The 19,674-nt window shown below is 34.5% G+C and overlaps 1 protein-coding gene across 1 annotated transcript; it reads right to left on the reverse strand.

Moving 5' to 3' along the window:
* Positions 1–8,329: 8,329 nt before the first annotated feature.
* Positions 8,330–10,089, reverse strand: LOC111781567 (U-box domain-containing protein 27-like). The gene has a single exon (XM_023662235.2). The coding sequence runs from the start codon at positions 9,737–9,739 to the stop codon at positions 8,501–8,503; it is 1,239 nt and encodes a 412-aa protein (XP_023518003.2). The 5' UTR covers positions 9,740–10,089; the 3' UTR covers positions 8,330–8,500.
* Positions 10,090–19,674: the final 9,585 nt, after the last annotated feature.

Below are 19,674 nucleotides of genomic sequence, written 5' to 3' on the forward strand. Positions count from 1 at the left end.
TAATTTTCCATTTGGTTGGGATGCTTCACTGGCAATTTATGTTGTTGGATCTCACTCATCCATATGTTTCATTATTTTGATTTCTTCTATAGTTTTAATTCATATTCTTTACATTATAAAGATTTGTATGCTTCATTAATCAGATATTATTAACACCCAAACCATATACTAAAATCATAAGGCGTGGCGTGACAGAGGACATGTGCGTTCATATATTTACACCTACCTAATTCATGATTTCCCTTTAAAATAAAAACACCTGACAAAAATCACACCCGCCTTAAAATTTTCAATATTTTAGAATTTTCTTCGACGAGCAATGATCTTTGAGAATCATTAATATTATTAATTTAATACCTCGTCGATAACCCTTTTCGTTTTTCACTTTTTTCTCTATCTGTATTTGTTGTCTTATTATTCAAATGCTCGATCGTGGACTGAAACTTTTACGATAAAAAAAATAATGTAACCAAATCTGATAGATACGACTTAGTAGTAGAAATGTGAATACGAGCCTAATTAAAATTATTTTTTAATGAATAAATTGTGATGTTAAGAAAGGAACAAATAATTAAATGATTATCCATCTAATCATCTGTGTAATATATAACGAAATGATTTGAATGAATTTGACGCATAAATGAAATTTAAATGCCATAGTTAGGATGTCACGTTGAATAATATAATATATAGTTTAAAGTTTCTAAATCAAGGTCCACTTAATTATTAATGAAGTGATGGAAATGATGTTTGTTTTAAAAAATAAATAAAAACAATTTGATAATAATATATTTTTGTTTTTTTTTTCCTTTTATTTATTTATTTTTGTTCTTATATTTCTACCTTACTTAAAATGGAACAAAAATCTCGATCTCCTCGGCTTTCTCTTTTGTGTGCTGCTCCTTAAGAAGGTTCGAAACTCTCGTGTCAACCACTTCTATCTCACTGGCACAAGGAATAGGACTTCGGACATAGTAGGAACAAGCTTCCGATATTTCGTATTGTGACTTGTTAATGTTTGATATTTCAATGTTACGATATTTTAATTATTAATGTAACATGTATGGTAGATAAGTTTAAAAAAATACAATTCATGGACCCAGTATGGTTGAGTTGTCAAACTATATTCAATCATTCAAGTCAACGATCGAATCAACTCAAAATTTTGAACCTAACCCTGAACATTATCACCAGGTTTAAATTTTCCAACCTGATATGACCGACACTAGCTAAGCCAATAAAATAGATGGATTTGACTTGGGTTTTGCCTGTTTATCTGTAAGTACATGTAATATTCGACCGAGCTACTTGTTTCGGCATCTAGATAAAGAACGAAGAGACAAGTAGTTTACTCGTTGCCTTAGATTGAGATGGCAAAACACCTCAAATCAAAAGCTAGCAAATCCATAATGATGAACTCCAAAGCCAACAAAATAATAACCCTAAGCCATTTGCAACCAAACATGTCCGACACTACTTTGATAACAGTCCCATATGGAACAATTATTATACTAACAACAATTTCCAAGAAATAGAATATATTATTATTATTATTATTATTGTAATTATAAAGTTTTAAAACGTGTGGATTGAATAGAAATATAATTGATTTTAGAAGACAAAAAAACAGAAGAAATTAGGGTTCTTGCACAAACAACATGGAACAGTAGGGTTCTGTATTTTATCACATGTTCTGCCCTCCCATTTGCCAAGAAATTTCTCTTTCTTTCGTGTTTTTTCTCTCGTTTGGTTCGACTCGAACGAACCGTCTTTACGTATGTCTTATACTATTTAGTTTTAAATTCGGTGTATGTGAGCTAATACATGAGTTCGTGAGTTGAATAGAAACCCTAATGAGGTAATAATTTAAGCGTATAAATACATTGAAAGAGAATTATTGTGTCATATAGGATGTAGGTTTGTTTTGTTTGTAGGAGAAATAGAATTTCTAGATGTACTGTTCGTTACGAATAAAATATTGTATTTTGTTGTGATATGAGCGTGACGATGAAATGTTCACGTGAGAGATCTTTTCTGTCATGCAATGATAAAGTGAAAACTCTAGAGATGTTGACGAGTGGGGTGAGGATGAAAAAAACTTTCTCATCTCTCTTTCCACCGCTTATTCCATTCTCTATCTCCACAAAATTTTCATTTATGATCCGATCCAATATTTTTTTCATTCATATATAATTTTCTTTAAACACAAAATTTCAATAATTCAACGAATATTTAAAATATATATATATATATATATATATATATATATATATATATAAAAGTTGAACAGGTGAGGGCGGAATAGGGAATCTTGTTACCATTCTCATTTAGCTTCTCGACCCCACAGATAAAATGAACATTTCTAATTTTAATTGTATTTGGTATTTACTCTGATCATGTACACGTCTTATCTATATTTATCTACTTCTGTTTAATATTCATAGAATTTTATACCTTTTTCATTTTTCCAACTTTAATTAATTAATTAATTTTTAGTTTATGAATTTATGTTATTTTGAAAACCCTCCCTCCACATATATTTCTTTTCAGTCCTTTCATTCATCGATATTACCTTCTTCTCCCCCAAATTGTTATTTTACAATTTCGTCCCTACCTTACAATTTCGTATCTCTCGAGGTTACTAAATGTATCCACTGCTAGTAGATATTATCAACTTTTGCATGTTATGTATCGTTGTCAGTCTCACTATTTTTAAAATGCGTTTACTATGGAAATGGTATAGCCCTACACCAATTAGTGTCACGCACAATCTAGTGATTGACTCTGATACTAGTTGTATAAGCTTAAGCTCACCACTAGAAGATATTGTCCGTTTTAGTTTTTTACGTATTACCGTCAACATTACAATTTTAAAATGCATCTCTAAGCGTCTATAAATAATTATATTTTATATATAAAAAAAATATTTTTATAATAAAATTAAGAATATGTTTATTAGAGCCCACCACCCCATTGGCCTATTGTTTGTTTGCCCAGCTGTACTGCAGCTAGCTCAAAAGCAGACGAATCAATAACGGTAACTCAAACAGGCTCGTTAAGATTCGATAGTTAATTTTCTTACCAATTTTAGTACATTATAATATATATATATATATATATATATATATTAAATTTACAAAAATATTTAAAAATGAATAATGATAATAAAAATTAACCAAAAAAAAAAATAATTGAAATAAAATTGGAGAAATTCTATAACAAACAAACAATAATAATTAAAAAAGTTAGTTAGGATATAATATTTATTGTTATTATTATTATTATTATTATTATTATTATTATTATTATTATTATTATTATTATTATGGGGAAAAAGAAAAGAAATAGATTGATGTAAAATAAAGATAATTAGGGTTATGTTTTGTTTGAGTTGGGAAATGATAATAAATGTGTGTACGGAAGAGGACGTGGTTTAAGAGTTGGTTGCAGTAAATGACATGGCCGACATCGTCGATGTCCACTCAACGACATGACGTTTTCGCAAGTTTTTATCACCCAAAAAAATAATTAAAAAAAAAAGCTCTCATTTAATTCACTATAAATCATTGAAACTAATTTTAAAATGGTCGTTGGGCTATTGAAGTTTGGGCCGGCCCGATTCAAGCTCAAATAGTGTCTTAGATCGCTGGGCTTGGGCCTGGACTTCTTTGGGCTTATACGTTTTAGGGGACCTGGCCCAATGATGAGGAAGACCTTTTAGAAAATAATTTCAATAAAAATATTAATTAATCACTTTAAAATCATTTTTGAATAATTAATATATAAAGCATTTATTCAAAATTAAACAAACTTCATTTATTTTACTCATTAATTATTATGCTAGAAAAAATAAAAGTAAAAGAAAAAAAGAGCGTCCCGATTTACATGGTTGGAGATAGAAACGAGACATTTCATATAAGAGTATGTAAACCTCTCTCTGAAAACACGTTTTAAAATCGTAAGAAAGTCGATGATACGAAACGAACCAAATTGAACAATATCTACTAGCGGTGGGCTTGAATTGTTACAAATGTTATCAAGAGTCGGACACGGACAGTGTGCATCCCTAAGGGAACGGAGTGTTTGATTCCACATTGGTCGGGCCAAAACGGACAATATTTATGAACGGTTACAAATGTTAATAGAGTCAGATACTTGACAACGTGCTAGCCTCCAAGGGGTGGAGTGTTTGGTCCCACGTATCTATAGATTTTAAATTCACAAAGATGTATAAAAGATTTTAGTTATGATCCACCAACTCCACGACGAACATCATTACACATGGTGAGAACGACAAGGTTGCTCGTGAGTGAAAACAAAAATTTATAATCATAAGTTTAAAAAAATACACACAAAAACAAAGACGCACGTAGATATGGATAATTTCTGATGATATCATTACACAAAAGGCTTTAATGGGGGCTGTTGGCATAGGGTTTGGGGGAGTGCAAATGAACATATGTCTGGTTGAGGCATTTCGTCGAACAGGTTGAGGTCACGTGAGAGTGGAGCAGGCATTGTTTATGTGATGATAACTGCACCAAGTTGGGAACCCCATGATGATGTTTTAGACCAACACAGCACAAATCCAGCAAATCAGGTTAACCAGAATCCCCCTTTTTTGAACATCGAAAGCCCACGTCCCCATGTAATGCAAATAAAAGGCTATGTAGGTGACCCATTTTCTACCTCTTTTAAGTGCTTGGAACAACCATCACCTTCCATTTAATAATGTTGCATGTTCAAAAAAAAAAAAAAAAAAAAAAAAAAAAAAAAAAAAAAAGAAGGAAATATAACACTTTCCTTTTTTTGCCCTTTCATAAAAATACACAAATCCACGTCATATTCGAATGAGATTGATCTTGAAATTTTTCATCAACCCGAGATATTTCTGGAAGGGTCATATTTTTCTAGCTAAGGTCAGGTTGAGAGTTTATGTAAGAGCCAAAATCCACTGCCAGCAAATATTGTCTTCTCATACCTTTTTCTTGTGAGCTTTTCCTCACGATTTCCACACTCTTATAAAAAATGTTTCGTTCCCTTCTCCAATCAACGTGAGATTTTACCGTTTCTCATGTGTGGAGCTGTTTTTTTAAGAGGGAACTTGCAAAGAAGGGAGTAATGTAACGAATCAGATCCACAGTTTCTCATGTGTGGAGTGGTAATGATGCAGATCCACGGTTTGGGTTTTCCCTCAAGGCTTAAAACGCGTCTGCTAGTGGAAGGTTTCCACTCACTTATAAAGGGTGTTTTGTTCTCCTTCCCAACCAACGTGGTACATTACAATCCACCCCCCTTTGGAGCCCAGCGTCCTTGCTGACACTCGTTTATTTCTCCAATTCGATGTGGGACCCCCACCAAATCCACCCCTTTTGGGGCCAGCGTCCTTAATTGCACACCGACTCGTGTCTACCCCCCTTCAGAGAACAGTGAGAAGGCTGACACATCGTCTGATGTCTGGCTCTGATACCATTTGTAACGACCCAAATCCACCGCTAGCAGATATTGTCCTCTTTGGACTTTCCCTTTCAAGCTTCTCCTCAAGGCTTTAAAACGCATCCGCTAGAAGAAGGTTTCAACTCCCTCATAAAGGGTGTTTTATTCTCCTCTCCAAACAACGTGGGACATCACAATCTAAGTCCTCACACAGTAGACGACAATTGGCAATAGCGAATTCATTAATATCTACTTTAACTCGCTCTCGCTCTAGACCTAGACCATATTTTGAAACAAAGATCGTGCGATTACTTTAAGATTATATAATTACTTTTAAGAAAAAAATATATATAAATGAGAGAAGAAGATCGTGCACTTTGAAGGGTGTAACATGATTTCAAATCTTTCATAAAAAAAAAAAAAAAAAAAAAAAAAAAAAAACATAAAATTAAGAAGATATTGTAAAGAAATGGAATGGTCAAAGAAGTATGAGTTTTGTTGAGACGAAGATTCCAGCTTTCCTTTTTCATGTTCTTTACTTTGTGGCTATCAAACAAAAATTAACAAATAAAAATTGATAGCCAAAGGTTGTCTTTACAGTCAGCAAAGCATTGCACCACTTAATGCTTTGGACATTAACCCTAAATTAATCAAATCATACCCCACCCCACTTCACTTATGCAACCAACCTTAGTTTTTGTTTTAATCAAATAAGCGATTATCATATGCAATCATTGTCCGAACAGTCGTTTTACTCCATGCAGTCTTCTGATAACTTGAATGTTTATATACCATCTTTTAAGGGTTGGTCTTGTCATGAAATATCGTATCGAGCAAATGGGTGAAGCAAGTCGTACAAGAAGCTAGTTATAGAAAATATCTCTGGAGGGATGATTTGCTCGTAAGAATATCGTATAGGGCAAGTGGGTAAAGCGAGTGTTACAAAAAGTAAGTTACATATATACTATTGCTTCTGGGCTGACCTACTCATAAGAATATCGTATGGGGCAAGTGGGTAAAATGAGTCCTACAAGAAGAAAGTTATATATACACTATCTCTTGAGGGATGATATGCTCGTAAGAATATCTTATGGGACAAGTGGGTAAAGTGAGTCCTACAAGACACAAGTTATATATATATATATATATACTATCTCTTAGGGTCGATATGCGTCGATATGCTCATTAGAATATCATATTGTCTTGTTTGAGCTTTCTCTTCAAAATTTTTAAAACACGTATGCTAGGTGAGGTTTCTACACCCTTGTAAGGAATGTTTCGTTTTCCTCTCGAGAACCGATGTGGGATCTCACAATTCACCTCTCTTTGGGGTCTAGTGTCGTCGCTGACACTCGTTTCTGTCTCTAATCGATGTGGGATCTTACATATAGGGCAAATGGGTAAAGCGAGTCCTACGAGAGGGCGGGAAATTGAAAGTGAGAAGGACATGCACTATGGGATAGAAATAAATGAAATGAAGATTCGAAAGGTTTAATAAAATTGGGACCAAAGGGGGAATTGGGAATTGGGAATCCACTAAGCTTGCATCACTCAAACACTAAAATCTATAAAATAGGTACAAAATTTGTTTGGTTTGATCCCTATCATTCTCAACAGGATGCTTTGATTGGACTCCCTACACCATGGGATAATGGAAACTTTTTTTTTTTTTTTTTTTTTAACATCCCATTGTTCATGTAATTGTAATTTCCCAATTAATTAGGGTTTGAAATAAAAAAAAAAAAAGTGTTTTTGTTTTGAATATGGTGAGGAGGGGAAAGTGTTGCATTCAAGCAAGTGAGAAGCTCCCATCACACTCAACTATGTTTCCTTTACACACCCACCACCACCACCTTCAAGTGGACATATAGCGTCGCTTTCTTTCGTCCAATTGTCTCTTTTTTTTCCGGTAGAAATCTAATTTTGCTCTACGTAAGATAGTCAAAGTAAGAAGAAGATTCGGAGATTGTTTGGCGAGTACCCAATGACCATATTGATATCATGCATAGCCTTGTATAATCTACGTATATATTCAGCGATATGAAGTAAGTAGACCAATGTTAAGCAGTAGTAGATTTGGTTTGGTTTGTTTTTATAAACGTGTTATGGGTTTGGTGTTGATCATGAAGATATCTCTTTGTCGGTTTCTCTCATTTTGGAGAGAGAATTTCATTTTCTTTAGATTTGGAGAGAGAGAGAGAGCTCGTTCTTCTTCAACTTGTTCTTGTATGAGCGTAAAAACCCTAATCACCTCACAATTTTGTGTTTCGTTATTCGTGTCAGAAACATAATAATCATTTTTTCTTCATTTTAAAAAAGAGATATTGATGTACCTACGGTTCAAACTATTATATATTTAACTAAGAAATTGGGTTATTATATATTTAATGACCTATTTTTCGATACTAATTTTTTTACGCTATGTTTCCAACCAAACAAAAGTTATTGGAAAAAATAATTAAATTAGGGTAAAAAATTATTTGAAAAATAACTAATAACTTAATTTTATTGAAATACAAATTAATTATTGTTCCATTATTTTTATTGTTAAAAGTCTTAATTGTTAGACCAAATTTAGAATAATACATTATAAATTCTTAGATACCAAGGTTGAATTATTAAAAAGTTTTCTTTAAATACAAAATTTGGTAATTAAAAAAGTAATAATAATTATTTACCGTACAAATAGTATAATTCATAATTATTAGCGAATTTTCAGTCACATTTGTTATAATTAAATTATTTTGGTTTAGTTCATAATTCAGTCCATAAGATATAATTTACCATTTTTGAGGCAAATATTTCCATATAAATTCCTAACAAAAAAAAAAAAAAAAAAAAAAAAAAATTGAACTGAATCGGAAGAGACTTGCACGAAAATGCAAGAACTGCGTGAAAATCGAATAATTTTGTTTGTATTCACTGACAAAATTTCTTTGATTTACAGAGCAGAAAATGAAAACGAAAATCTCTCCCCAGATCTCCATAATAACTTACAGAGAGAATCGAAGAAGAAGAAGAAGAAGAAGAAGATGAAGATGAAGATGAAGAAAGCGTATCGGTTCTAACAGGGCATGATGTGCGTAGTTTTCGTGTCGTAACTCGCTAGGCACGATTTCGAATTGATTCGGAAAATCTTCAGCAAATCTCTCGCCATCTGTCGTACTGGTGGCGAGCAATTGCTCTGCATTAACAGTAAAATCTTCGTCAATCCGTTCGCCTTCGTTAACGCCTCTGCTGCCTTCTCATCTCTGAACAGATAGCACACGCTCCACAGCGTCGTCACCGCGTGCTCCGTCGCCGTGTTCGACACCTTCATTACCTTTTGTACGATCGCTGCTAAGCACGTTGAGTCCTCTCCGATCTCCATCCTTCCTTCCCTCACCGTTGACGCTGTTTCCAGCACTTTCAGAACCTTCTCCGTTATTGAAACGCTCGAACTTGAGTTCGCTTCTGAGAGAAGCTTCGTTACCGATTTTATCGCTCCGAGATGGACTAATTTGATTTTGATCCGTTTCGGCATTGAAATTGAAATTAAACACGATAGAACCGATTCGATTAGGTTTGAATCGTTCTCAGAGTTTGTTAATTTCAGTAATTCTTGCATCAATCCATCCGTTTCGGCGATTACAATCTTCGATTCGGCGTCGATTGCGAGATGCTCTAGTAGACTAGCTGAACAGATTTTCAATTCGACGGTTCCTTTCCGCAGAATCAGAAGCAGAGACGAAACACAATTACGATCGCTCTTCAATATCGATTTCACAAACCTCTCCTTATCTTCTATTTCATTTCGAATCAAATGCAATAACCTCACAGTCTGCTCAACCAATACGCCGCCATTGACATTGCTAAGAAGATCGACAAGAACCGGCACGAAACCGCCGATTCCACAGAGAAGCCTCCGATTCTCCACCGATTTAGCGGCGAAAGAGACAAGCCACAGAAGCGAGTCGGTGCGAGACTGATCGATCTCTATGCGCTTGACGAGGTCAAGAACTTGATCGGAGGAAAGAACCGAGTCGGAAACAGGGGAGGAATCGGGCGAGTGGACTCGGTGCCGAAGAGAATCGGACCAAATCTGAATAAGGCGGTGGAGATTGTGGTTAGGGACGAACTCCTTAGTTTGAAGGATCTGCATGGTAGCCGGACAAGTATTGTTTCCATTGTCGAGCCATTTCTGGATACTGGAACGATCGTAAGTAACTCCGGTACACAAACTTACAGGGGATTTCATGACGTCAAGCGAGATCGGACATCTGAAATCGCTCGGAATTGTAATACACAAGTCATCTCTCACCATCTTCCGTCAACTGACCACCGCCCACCACCGCACCGCCGCCACCGGAGAAAAGAATCGTCGGATCGGACGAGAGAGAGAGAGAGAGAGAGAGAGAGAAAGAAGAGAGAAGTCGCAGGCGGAGAACAGATAGTGGGTATGGGTTTAAAGGAAGAGAGAGAAAGAGTCAAAGGTACTGTGACGTCAGCTTTTCTAAAAATTATTTGAATAAATATTCGAGGTTTGGTCAATGGTCAATGAAGATGATGTGTTTGTTTTGGTGGAATCACGGCCGTTGAAATGGACGGATAAGATTGAGATACACGTGGGATCGGTGGGGACCACCCAACAGGGAGGAGGTTTTTCTGCCCGATTGTATACGGCGGGGACCACCGTAAGGTTCTGTTGGTCGGTTGGATTACCTCGCTTTTTGTTTACTTTAATTCTCAGTCGAATAAATTATAAACTAAATATAATCTCTTTTAATTATTACTTAAATTTAATATATTAATTGAAAGGAGCTGCTCTTCCACTTCTGTCTCCCTCTTCTCCAACCTTCAATTTTCTTTTTTATTTATTATTATTTTTTATAATTAGAATTTTAATTATTTATTATTTAAAAAGAAAAAATGAGAAAAATGACGTCCGATCACAGATATAAAAGAGAAACGAAAAAATGCTCAGTACGTTTAACAAAGTCATAGATTATTAGGTTCGTAGGCTACGTAGAAAATGAGCATTACCTCTCCCCTATGAAATAGCATATGAGTATGTTTGAGGAAAATAGGTAATAAGCTCGAAAGATTTGATAAAAGGCCGCACACGCTCAATATTCGAAAGAGCATATGTTGATCCTTAAACGAGAGGTGAGTAGAAGCCTCAAGGTCCACCAAGAGTCATGAGCTCATTTGAAGAAGAATCGCCACTATGGAATCACAAACATACACCTTAGGAAATGACAAAAAGATTTCAAAAAGTCCCACCAATATGAGCTCAGCGTATTTGTCGTATTCTTTCTCATCCTTTCAACGTGGATTACGGTCAACATTTGAACAGGTCTATCCTTTATATCTTTAATAAAATTACCATCAACCACTGAAAAATCATTCCTCGCTGAAGTAGATGTCTTTACACACGTGAAAAATACTATACTCCACGTCTAGACACAATACGAACCATCGAATGTGCAACTTAAAGTAGTTATATTCTCCGACCCTTATCTTAAATAAGAAAAAGAAGTATAACTAACTGAAACCCTACCCACGTAACTCGAGCTCTATTCTAACTCACATAAACCCTAACTCGATTATTCTTATTAAGCAAAATAATCACTTATACAAGACATTAGAAACTAACAGATTCGAACAACCGAGTTTGATAATGAGATCTTGACCATAATACCCAAGTGGGCGTGTGAAAAACCCACGAAAAAAGGTAAAAGAAACGAGAATTATTACGTGTTTGAAGAATCATTACAAGTTTGAAGGCAAACATAAGAATGATGGCACCGAAAGCATCCTTGGGTTCAAATTTTGAGTCACAAGAAAAGGCTTCAAAAGAAGAGTTTATTTTTCTTTGGCTTTTGTGATGATGATCCTTCACTTGTAATTATGAAGCTCCAAACACCATGCATCACTAATGGAATTCAATGTCTTTTCTTTTCGATAAAAAAGTGAGCGTTTTCAAAGCTACCCCGACTCGTTTTATATTCGATTCAATGTAATGAAGAGAAAAAGTTTAATGTATAATCTCGAATGACCAAACTTAGACTTTATGGTTTCGATTGAGTTGAAACAATTCAGATTAGTTCATAGGTTGACATTTTTTTGATTGGTCAACTTGATCAACTCGAAAATAGGGTTATAATCGAACTCGAAAACAGAGGGTGGTTTATTAAAATTTTGAAAAGTTTTTTAAATAAAAAAAAGAAATGGAGGGTGGAAAAATAAAATAGAAGCAAAGTGGGGGAATTGGAAGTCAAAGGTACGTAGAGTGGGCGTGAAAAGGACGCGAGTGGTTCAAAATTCAACCAATTGACCAAACTATACCTAACCCATAAAACACTAATTCAATTCAATTTCCCTTTCTTCATATTGGTTTCTTACCACTCACTCCCCAATTTCTTTCCCATTTTCAAACATCATGTTTGACTCGAGATCGTTCGAATTTCGTTGATTTTGTTACACTACTGTATAAACGAGAGGTTCATGAATGAACCACGACCATATTCGAACGAGAGTAATCCTTAATATAAGATGTGTTACAGTCCAAGCTTACCACTAGTAGATATTATCCGCTCTTGTCCATTACGTTTCGTCGTTAGTCTCATAGTTTTAAAATGCATCTATTAGGGAAAGCTTTACACACCCTTATAAGCAATGTTTCATTCCATCCTCCAACCGATATGTGATCTCACAATCCACCACCCTTGGGAGCCCAATGTCTGACTCTAACACCATTTGTAACAGCCTAAGTTCACTCCTAGTAGATATTGTCCACTTTGGGCCTTAGTTGGAGAGGGGAACGAAACGAACCGAACCCAGATGACTAAAAAATGTGCACTTTCTTTTTCGGTGCCTCAATTATAGAAACTCTAACATTAAGTATGTGTTGCTGAACCAATTCTATGTTGAGTGATCTCGTATATAATACTTCACGTTGTTTTTATCTTTTTCAAATATTCACACGTAAAAGATGTCGATATTAAATGGAGTCCGAGAAAAAACGAAACCAAACCCACCATCTCCATTATCATATTCTCCTCTCCTCCAATTAAACCTAATTTATTTTCTTCACTTTTGACTTAATGCCAACACAAGTTTGAAAATGGCCTAAATTTTATAAGCATTTCCCTTTCAATTATTGATGGAAAAATAATTAAAATATAAACAGAAATTAATTAATTTATTTATTTATTTATGTTGGCCAATCAGAGAGATTTCAATTATTGATTAAAAAAAAAAAAAAAGAGGAGTTGGGGGATATGCAATGTATTAATTGTTACCTGTTTTTTTAGAGGAATTATTAAATTTCATTTAATGGGTTTTTTTTTTTATATTTATTTATAATATTTTATTATAAATGAAAAATAGGAAATTTAACAATTTATGTTTATTTAATTTTGTGTACAATAAATGTCTGAATTTTTAAGTTTGTTACAAAAATGGGCCTAATTAGGTAATGGGCCCCTCTATTATAGAGCATTATTACAGTCTGGGCTTTTAAAATTGCATTAAATAAACTCTTTTTTTTCTTTTCCAACTATAAATAGTAAAAATAATTATTTCAATACATAATTATATATAAATAACAAGAGGAGAATTAATACAATTATTTTAATTAAAATTTAGGTCCTTACTCCCGACCTTCTTTAAAGTCTTCCGAGTCATCGGATTAAGTTTTGACGTGTCTTCCGTCGTTTAATCGAAGAACACTCGTTACAGTAAGTTCAAACTACAATTAGACGGTCCAAGAGTGAGGAGTCATATGCCAATATTAAATACTTGTTTGGTATCTGATTGATATTAAATTTGGTGAGCTTATATCTTTCATTGATATAGACTTAACTCCAAAGTCGTGAGTTTGACCCAAGGCCCATTTGAATTCCATTAAACTTATCTCTAACATTACCGACGACCCTATTCCCTTTTCTTCTTGTTTGTATCTTGTCTTGATGTTTTGTACACACTTATTAGAGTGTTAGATAATGCATCGTCCTCTTATATCGTATCATGATACTTCTCTCTCTCGACCCTTAACATAGTTCGATGGGTGATACTCGTTTGAGTCGAGCTACTCAGTACCTTAACTCATTCATGATAGGTAACATCCTAGTCTTAATTACCTATACTAGCAATCAGATACTAGACTCATCCAACTTAGACAACTTTTTAATATCACCTTGGTTGAGCTATAGACCACGCTCCGTAGACCCACCAAGCTTCACATTAATTCATATGCACTAAATCTAAATAGCTTCGATTTTTAGCTAGCGAATGTCATATCAATAATTTTTATTATCTTTACTAATTGTAAAGTAAGAGCGTAAATTATTACACGCTATTAAAAGTGCTCGTTACAAATTAAAATTTATAAACTAAATTCATGAGAGGATACATAGGAAATGCAATATCACATCGGTGGGACAAGAAATTCAAAGGCAGTCAAAGGGTCTGTTGTATGTTCATCATTTAAAACTGAGCCTCTGTGACGTCCATTTGGGTGCCCAATCTTCTTCTTTAATCCGGCCCCAGCATTTCATCAAACAGGTGGCGCCCACGTACCCGTCGATTTCTAACGAGATTGGTTAAGATTATAAATATTTCTAATGGGTCGTTGAAGATCGTTGGAATAAGTCTCACATTGACTAATTAACGAGAAAATCATGAGTTTATAAGTAAGGAATACTATCGAGAGGTTATATGTTCAAAGTGGATAATAATATCATACCATTGTGGAGTTTGAAGTCTTTTCATGAATATTTGAACTTTGGTCTGGTCGTGTAAGATCCCGATATCTCGATCGATCAAAAGATTTGTATAACGTGTATGGCAATGGTCCTCAAGCCTTCCCATGTTGTTGTGAATTAGGCCAAACAGCATTGAAGGCATCTTTCTTTCACACGTCTAAATATGGAGAACTTTGGGTCCATTCCCTAATGAAACCTATGAAACAGGAGAAACAATTGACTGTGCTCCATTAATTCTCACTTCTTGGTTCAAATATTTTTCAATTTGGTGCTGCATCAATCACTAATAATTCTTCATCTTCTGATTCATTTTAAGTGCTCCGCTTCGTCTAAAAAGTGAGAAGTTTGAATCTCGATTCTTACAAAATATTATTCATTTGTTTCTACTAAACACAATATCTTAGGTCAATTTAATGAATTTCAGGATCTCACATCGATTGAAGAAGAGAACGAAACATTCCTTATACGGGTCTAGAAACTTCTCTAGGCCTACTTCAGTTAAAGAGGAGAACGAAACATTTATTATAAGGGTATAGAAATCTCTTCCTAACAGACAAACTTTAAAATAGTAAGAATGATAACGGTATGTAATGAGCCGAAGCAGACAATAACTACCGACACAAGTGTTAGAGGTCAATGGAAATTAGAAAAGGAAGGAGGTGGTGGGGTGTGAGTACAAAAAGAAAGAAAAGACAAGACACACAGAAATGAGTATGAGAGAGTGGCAGCGTAGATGTGGGGTTGTGAGGAAAAGGGAAAGTGAAAAACAGTGAAGAATTACAATTGATGTATTGAATGTATACATTTTGTCGCCTTCATTGTCATTTTAACCGTCCATAACAGTGGTATCAGAGTCATGTTCTTAATTTAGCTATGTTAGTAAAATGTTCAGTGTGTCAAACAAAAAAGCTGTAAGACTTCACGATACATTTTAGAGTGAATCAAAAGCAACAATATGAAACAACATAAGTCCACCACTAATAAATATTGTCCGTTTTGGCCTATTACGTATGCTTCGTATGCTTAGTTCCTCCCTCCAATCGAGGTGGGATCTCATAATCTACCCTCTCCCTTAGGGGCCAGCATTCTTGTTAGCACACGAATAGTGTCTGACTCTGATACCATTCGTAATAGTTCAAACCCACCGCTAACAGAAATTGTTCGTTTTGACTCATTATGAATTCTTCAAGAGTATCATAACAACATTCGCCAAACCCTACGAGACGATAACATAAATAACACGCCCACTTTTTCTCTCACTGATTTCTTATTTTGTGTACTATTCTTCAAAAATTGAGGTGTTTTTTAATGAGAAAATTGCCAGAGTTACCCAAAAGACCCATTCAAAAAGGCTTCTTTCAAACCCCCTTTTCAACTTTCTGCTTCCAACATTACTTCAGCAACGCAGAAGCATCTGATTTGTTTAAACTCATCATCTTCTTTCTATGTTTCCTTCTCCAAACCCCATCTCTTCAAGATCATGTTCATTTCTCCAAGAACATCCACAACCCACCACCTTCTTTGCATCTTCCTCTTAATGCTATTCTTTATTGCCAAATCCATTCCATGCAATGCCTCCCCACCTCAACAGCCCTTCAATCCCCCTCCAAACCCACATTTTTATGGCCATTTCTTTGCCTTCTTCCCCAGAAGAGTACCCATTCCTGCCTCTGGTCCTTCAAGAAGACACAACGCTATTGGCTTAAGAACCTGGAGATCCCCTTGATTTTTTTCAAAACAAACCTGCTGGGTCCTTTTTGTACATGGGATTGTTTCATGGGTTAGTCTCAAAATTTCATCTTTTTCTCGCTTTTCGTATATTTCAGACGTATATTTGTATGTAATGAATGCTTCGTTTCTTTCTCCTTTTCTTATGAAATTTATGGTTTTGATTTAAAACATGTTGGGAGACCCTTTTTGTTGTTGTGAATGAATTTTTTTTTTTGTATAGATTAATGATTAGGAAATAATTATTAGTTTCTAATATTGGAATCATTATCATAGAATTTAATTTGTCTTCAAATCTAACCAAATCATTATTTAGATGAATTTCTAAATTTCGAAATTAACTCGACTAATTTGAATATAATTTAAAGCAAGGTTAGGTATGTTTTCAAAGGTTAGATATTCAAATTCTCGATCGAATAATGTATTGTTTACACCGAACGTAATGATAATAATAAAGTGGGACGGGTTTTTTCAATTATTTGTGTGTATCCATTGTATATGGGATAAGGAAAATGAAAAGAGGGAAGAAAGAAGAAACAACAAGAAATTTCATTTTCTAAATTGTTGAGACATGTTGACAGCCTAAAAAGGAAGACAAATAAATAAATAAATAATAATATGTGTTAGTTTGTGGGGATAGTCTTCTGTGAAATATCACATTGGTTAGATAGGAGAACGAAACATTCTTGATAAGGGTATAGAAATCTCTCTATAGCAGTCACGTTTTAAAAACTAACGGGCAAAATCAGACAATATCTACCAACGGTGTCTTTGAGCTATTACAAATGATATCAAAGCTTGATGTGCAAGCGAGAACATTGAGCTCCAAACTAGGTGGAAATATAGAGCTGGACATCGAATGATGTGTCAACGAGTACACTGAGCCTCCAAAAAAGGTGTGTGTGGTCCGAAGCTATTAAAATATAGACTTTTTAGTCGTTGAATTGTTTGACCAAGGTGAATGTACTCAAAGAGGGGCAATGGTTCCCACACTTCCATGTTTTAATGGCAAAAGGAAAGATATATTACATATAAAGTAAGAGAATCTAAATTTTATAATGTTTTTGAGCTACCAAATACAGAGGAATTAATTTTTTTCGAGTTATATTATTATACCATATAGGCCCACATTTTAATTATTATATATATAGAATAATAATTTAACGATAATTGATTAAAAAAAAATCGTTTTTTTTGTAACATCCAAATGATCTGTGGAGATAGTCATCACCATTAGATGCGAGAAGTAGGTAATACGCCTAACAGAGACCAAATTCAGATTCTGAATGTTAATCTGAATCTTAATTATTATAAATAATATATTTAACGCTAATTATTAATAAAACATGTCACATTAACAAGAACGTGAATAACGCCAAAAGAAATCACTTTTACAAAAGGGAAACCTAATTAATTGGTTCCATTTCTCCCCAACCTTTTCTGTTGTCAAACTTGTGAAGCGTGCTTGTGTACACATTCATCAATCCATATGTAATTATTGTTGATTAAGAAAGTTTAACAAACAGATACCACTTTCATTAAGATGTAAACATAAGGATTAATGCATTATTACATTCCTTAATCATTCCCTCTTTTTTAACCCTATTATCGTTTTATAATCGTAATTCATTTAGTCGAAATATTAGTTATGTGATTAAAATAACGAGCCTTCTTGTCAAGGTAATCTTTTTACCTGTTATCTATCGATGTAAGAATGTAATACCAACTAAGTTTATGAGCTTAGGAGAGAGAAATTTCTCAATACCCTTTTTTTTGAATGATTACTAAAAATTCCAATGAACACCAAAAGTTGATCAAGTTAAAGTTCAATTGATTGTTCTTCGTTTCTTACATTATCACAAAGTTCCTTTTGTGTTGTTCAACGTATTATTCTTTTCCAATGTGATTCGTGTAAAATTCCTTGATACATATGATTTTAAGATATATATATATATGTCGCAATCGTACTAAAAAGATAGTAAGTTGTGACCTCACGTGCAGATCTATCCAACTACACAAGGGTTGAAACAAACAACTGTTATGATGTGATCGAGGAGGATCATGATTAACTAACACATCAAGAAGAGTGTGCATGAAAGTCAAGGTGAGACATAAGTAAGATTAAGGGTAACAAGTCGTTATGAGTGTTAGAGACATGCTCGAAATGGGTCGGGTAGGACTCTAGGCCATAAGCTCAAAAGTTGGAGTTTTGGTGTGGGTTTTGACATGTGGCTCTAGAGTCAAGTCAATACATGTGAAAGATGAAAACTCGCTAAATTTGGCTTAGGGCAGAGACAAGTTAGCTAGAGCCACAATAATTGGCATGTACGTTTAGTCAACATGTATGATCGAACAAGCTTAGTTTCTATATAGGTTGTGTTTGGTGGGTGAAAAACTAGAATGAGACTTGAGTTCTCTTTATATGGCTTATCATAATCGTATTAAGATAGTACCGTGACACAGTGTACACGAAGATTATGATACACACACATGCAATATGAGGTTGAAGGGACATTGATTACACGTGGTAAGGAATGGGGAGGGAAGCATCATTAACCACACGAAACTAAGAGATATGAAAGGCAATGATGAAATGGTAAAGTGAGCTAAAGTTTAGGGCAGGAGGTTCCTGAAGAAGGGACACCAATTCATTTAATTAAATCAGGCAAGGAAAGGCATCCCACTTCAATTTGTTTGAGAAGCATGCCTTGTTAATGGATAAGTGTTGTTCAATTTTCATGTTTTTTTGGCCCAACCAGCGCTCCAAGGGGTGTGCTATAGCAGCAGATCTCAGCATCATTATACTCATCCTTCTTGCAGCAGCAGCAGGGTCTCACACAAATTGATATGCACCATGTTGTTCTTAATATGTATTTCAACCAAACCAGTTCTAACAATGGTTTAGACGGATCGGCTGCAACCGTCTTTGTCGATGTCTTCTATTTTAGAGCAAGTATAGGCTAGAAACGATACGTCCTATCATTAGTATCATCGTTCTTTTGCTAGTTATTGTTCGAAACTCCTTAATTTAAGGCTTTAAAGTAGCAGTCGAGACAAGAGCTGCAGGTTTCCTTCCCCATGAATGTGCACCAACTATCAACAAGATGCTAAGTCTTCTTTAATTGACCTAAAGTGTAACAGCTTAAGTCCATCTCTAGTAGATATTGTTTGTTAAGCCCACGGTTACTTATCGTCGTCAATCTTACGATTTTAAATCTATTAGGGAGATGTTTCTATAACTTTACAAGAAATGTGTCATTTCCCTCTGCAAACAACGTGGAATCTCACAATCCACCCATCTTAGAGGCCCGGCGTCCTCTCTGACACACAACTCGGTGTTTGGCTTTGATGCCATTTGTAACAGTCCAAGCCATCCATTAACCGATATTATCCACTTAGCCCGTTACGTATCGCCGTCAACCTCATAGTTTTAAAACGATCTATTAGAGGGATTTTCACAACATTGTAAGAAATGTTTCATTCCTCTCTCCAACCAAAGTGGGATCTCAAGGTAAGGCTCCCGATAAAAAAATGACTCAAAAGTTATGATTTGCCCGATGTTCATAATTTCATAATCAAATAACATTTTAATTTTTAAACTCTTAGGATTATGTTCATAAGTACTTAGAAAAAAACGTGTTTTGATAAATTTCTAAGTAGATAATAAAGGATTAAAATTTTGTTTTTTATTCTGTGGTTGATAGATTTTTAAATTTTTTAAATTAAATAAAAATTTAAACTTTCTATTATATTATTATTATTA

The sequence above is a fragment of the Cucurbita pepo genome, chromosome 19 (assembly GCF_057944985.1).
Source record: "Cucurbita pepo subsp. pepo isolate OVF chromosome 19, ASM5794498v1, whole genome shotgun sequence".
Classification (NCBI taxonomy): domain Eukaryota; kingdom Viridiplantae; phylum Streptophyta; class Magnoliopsida; order Cucurbitales; family Cucurbitaceae; genus Cucurbita; species Cucurbita pepo.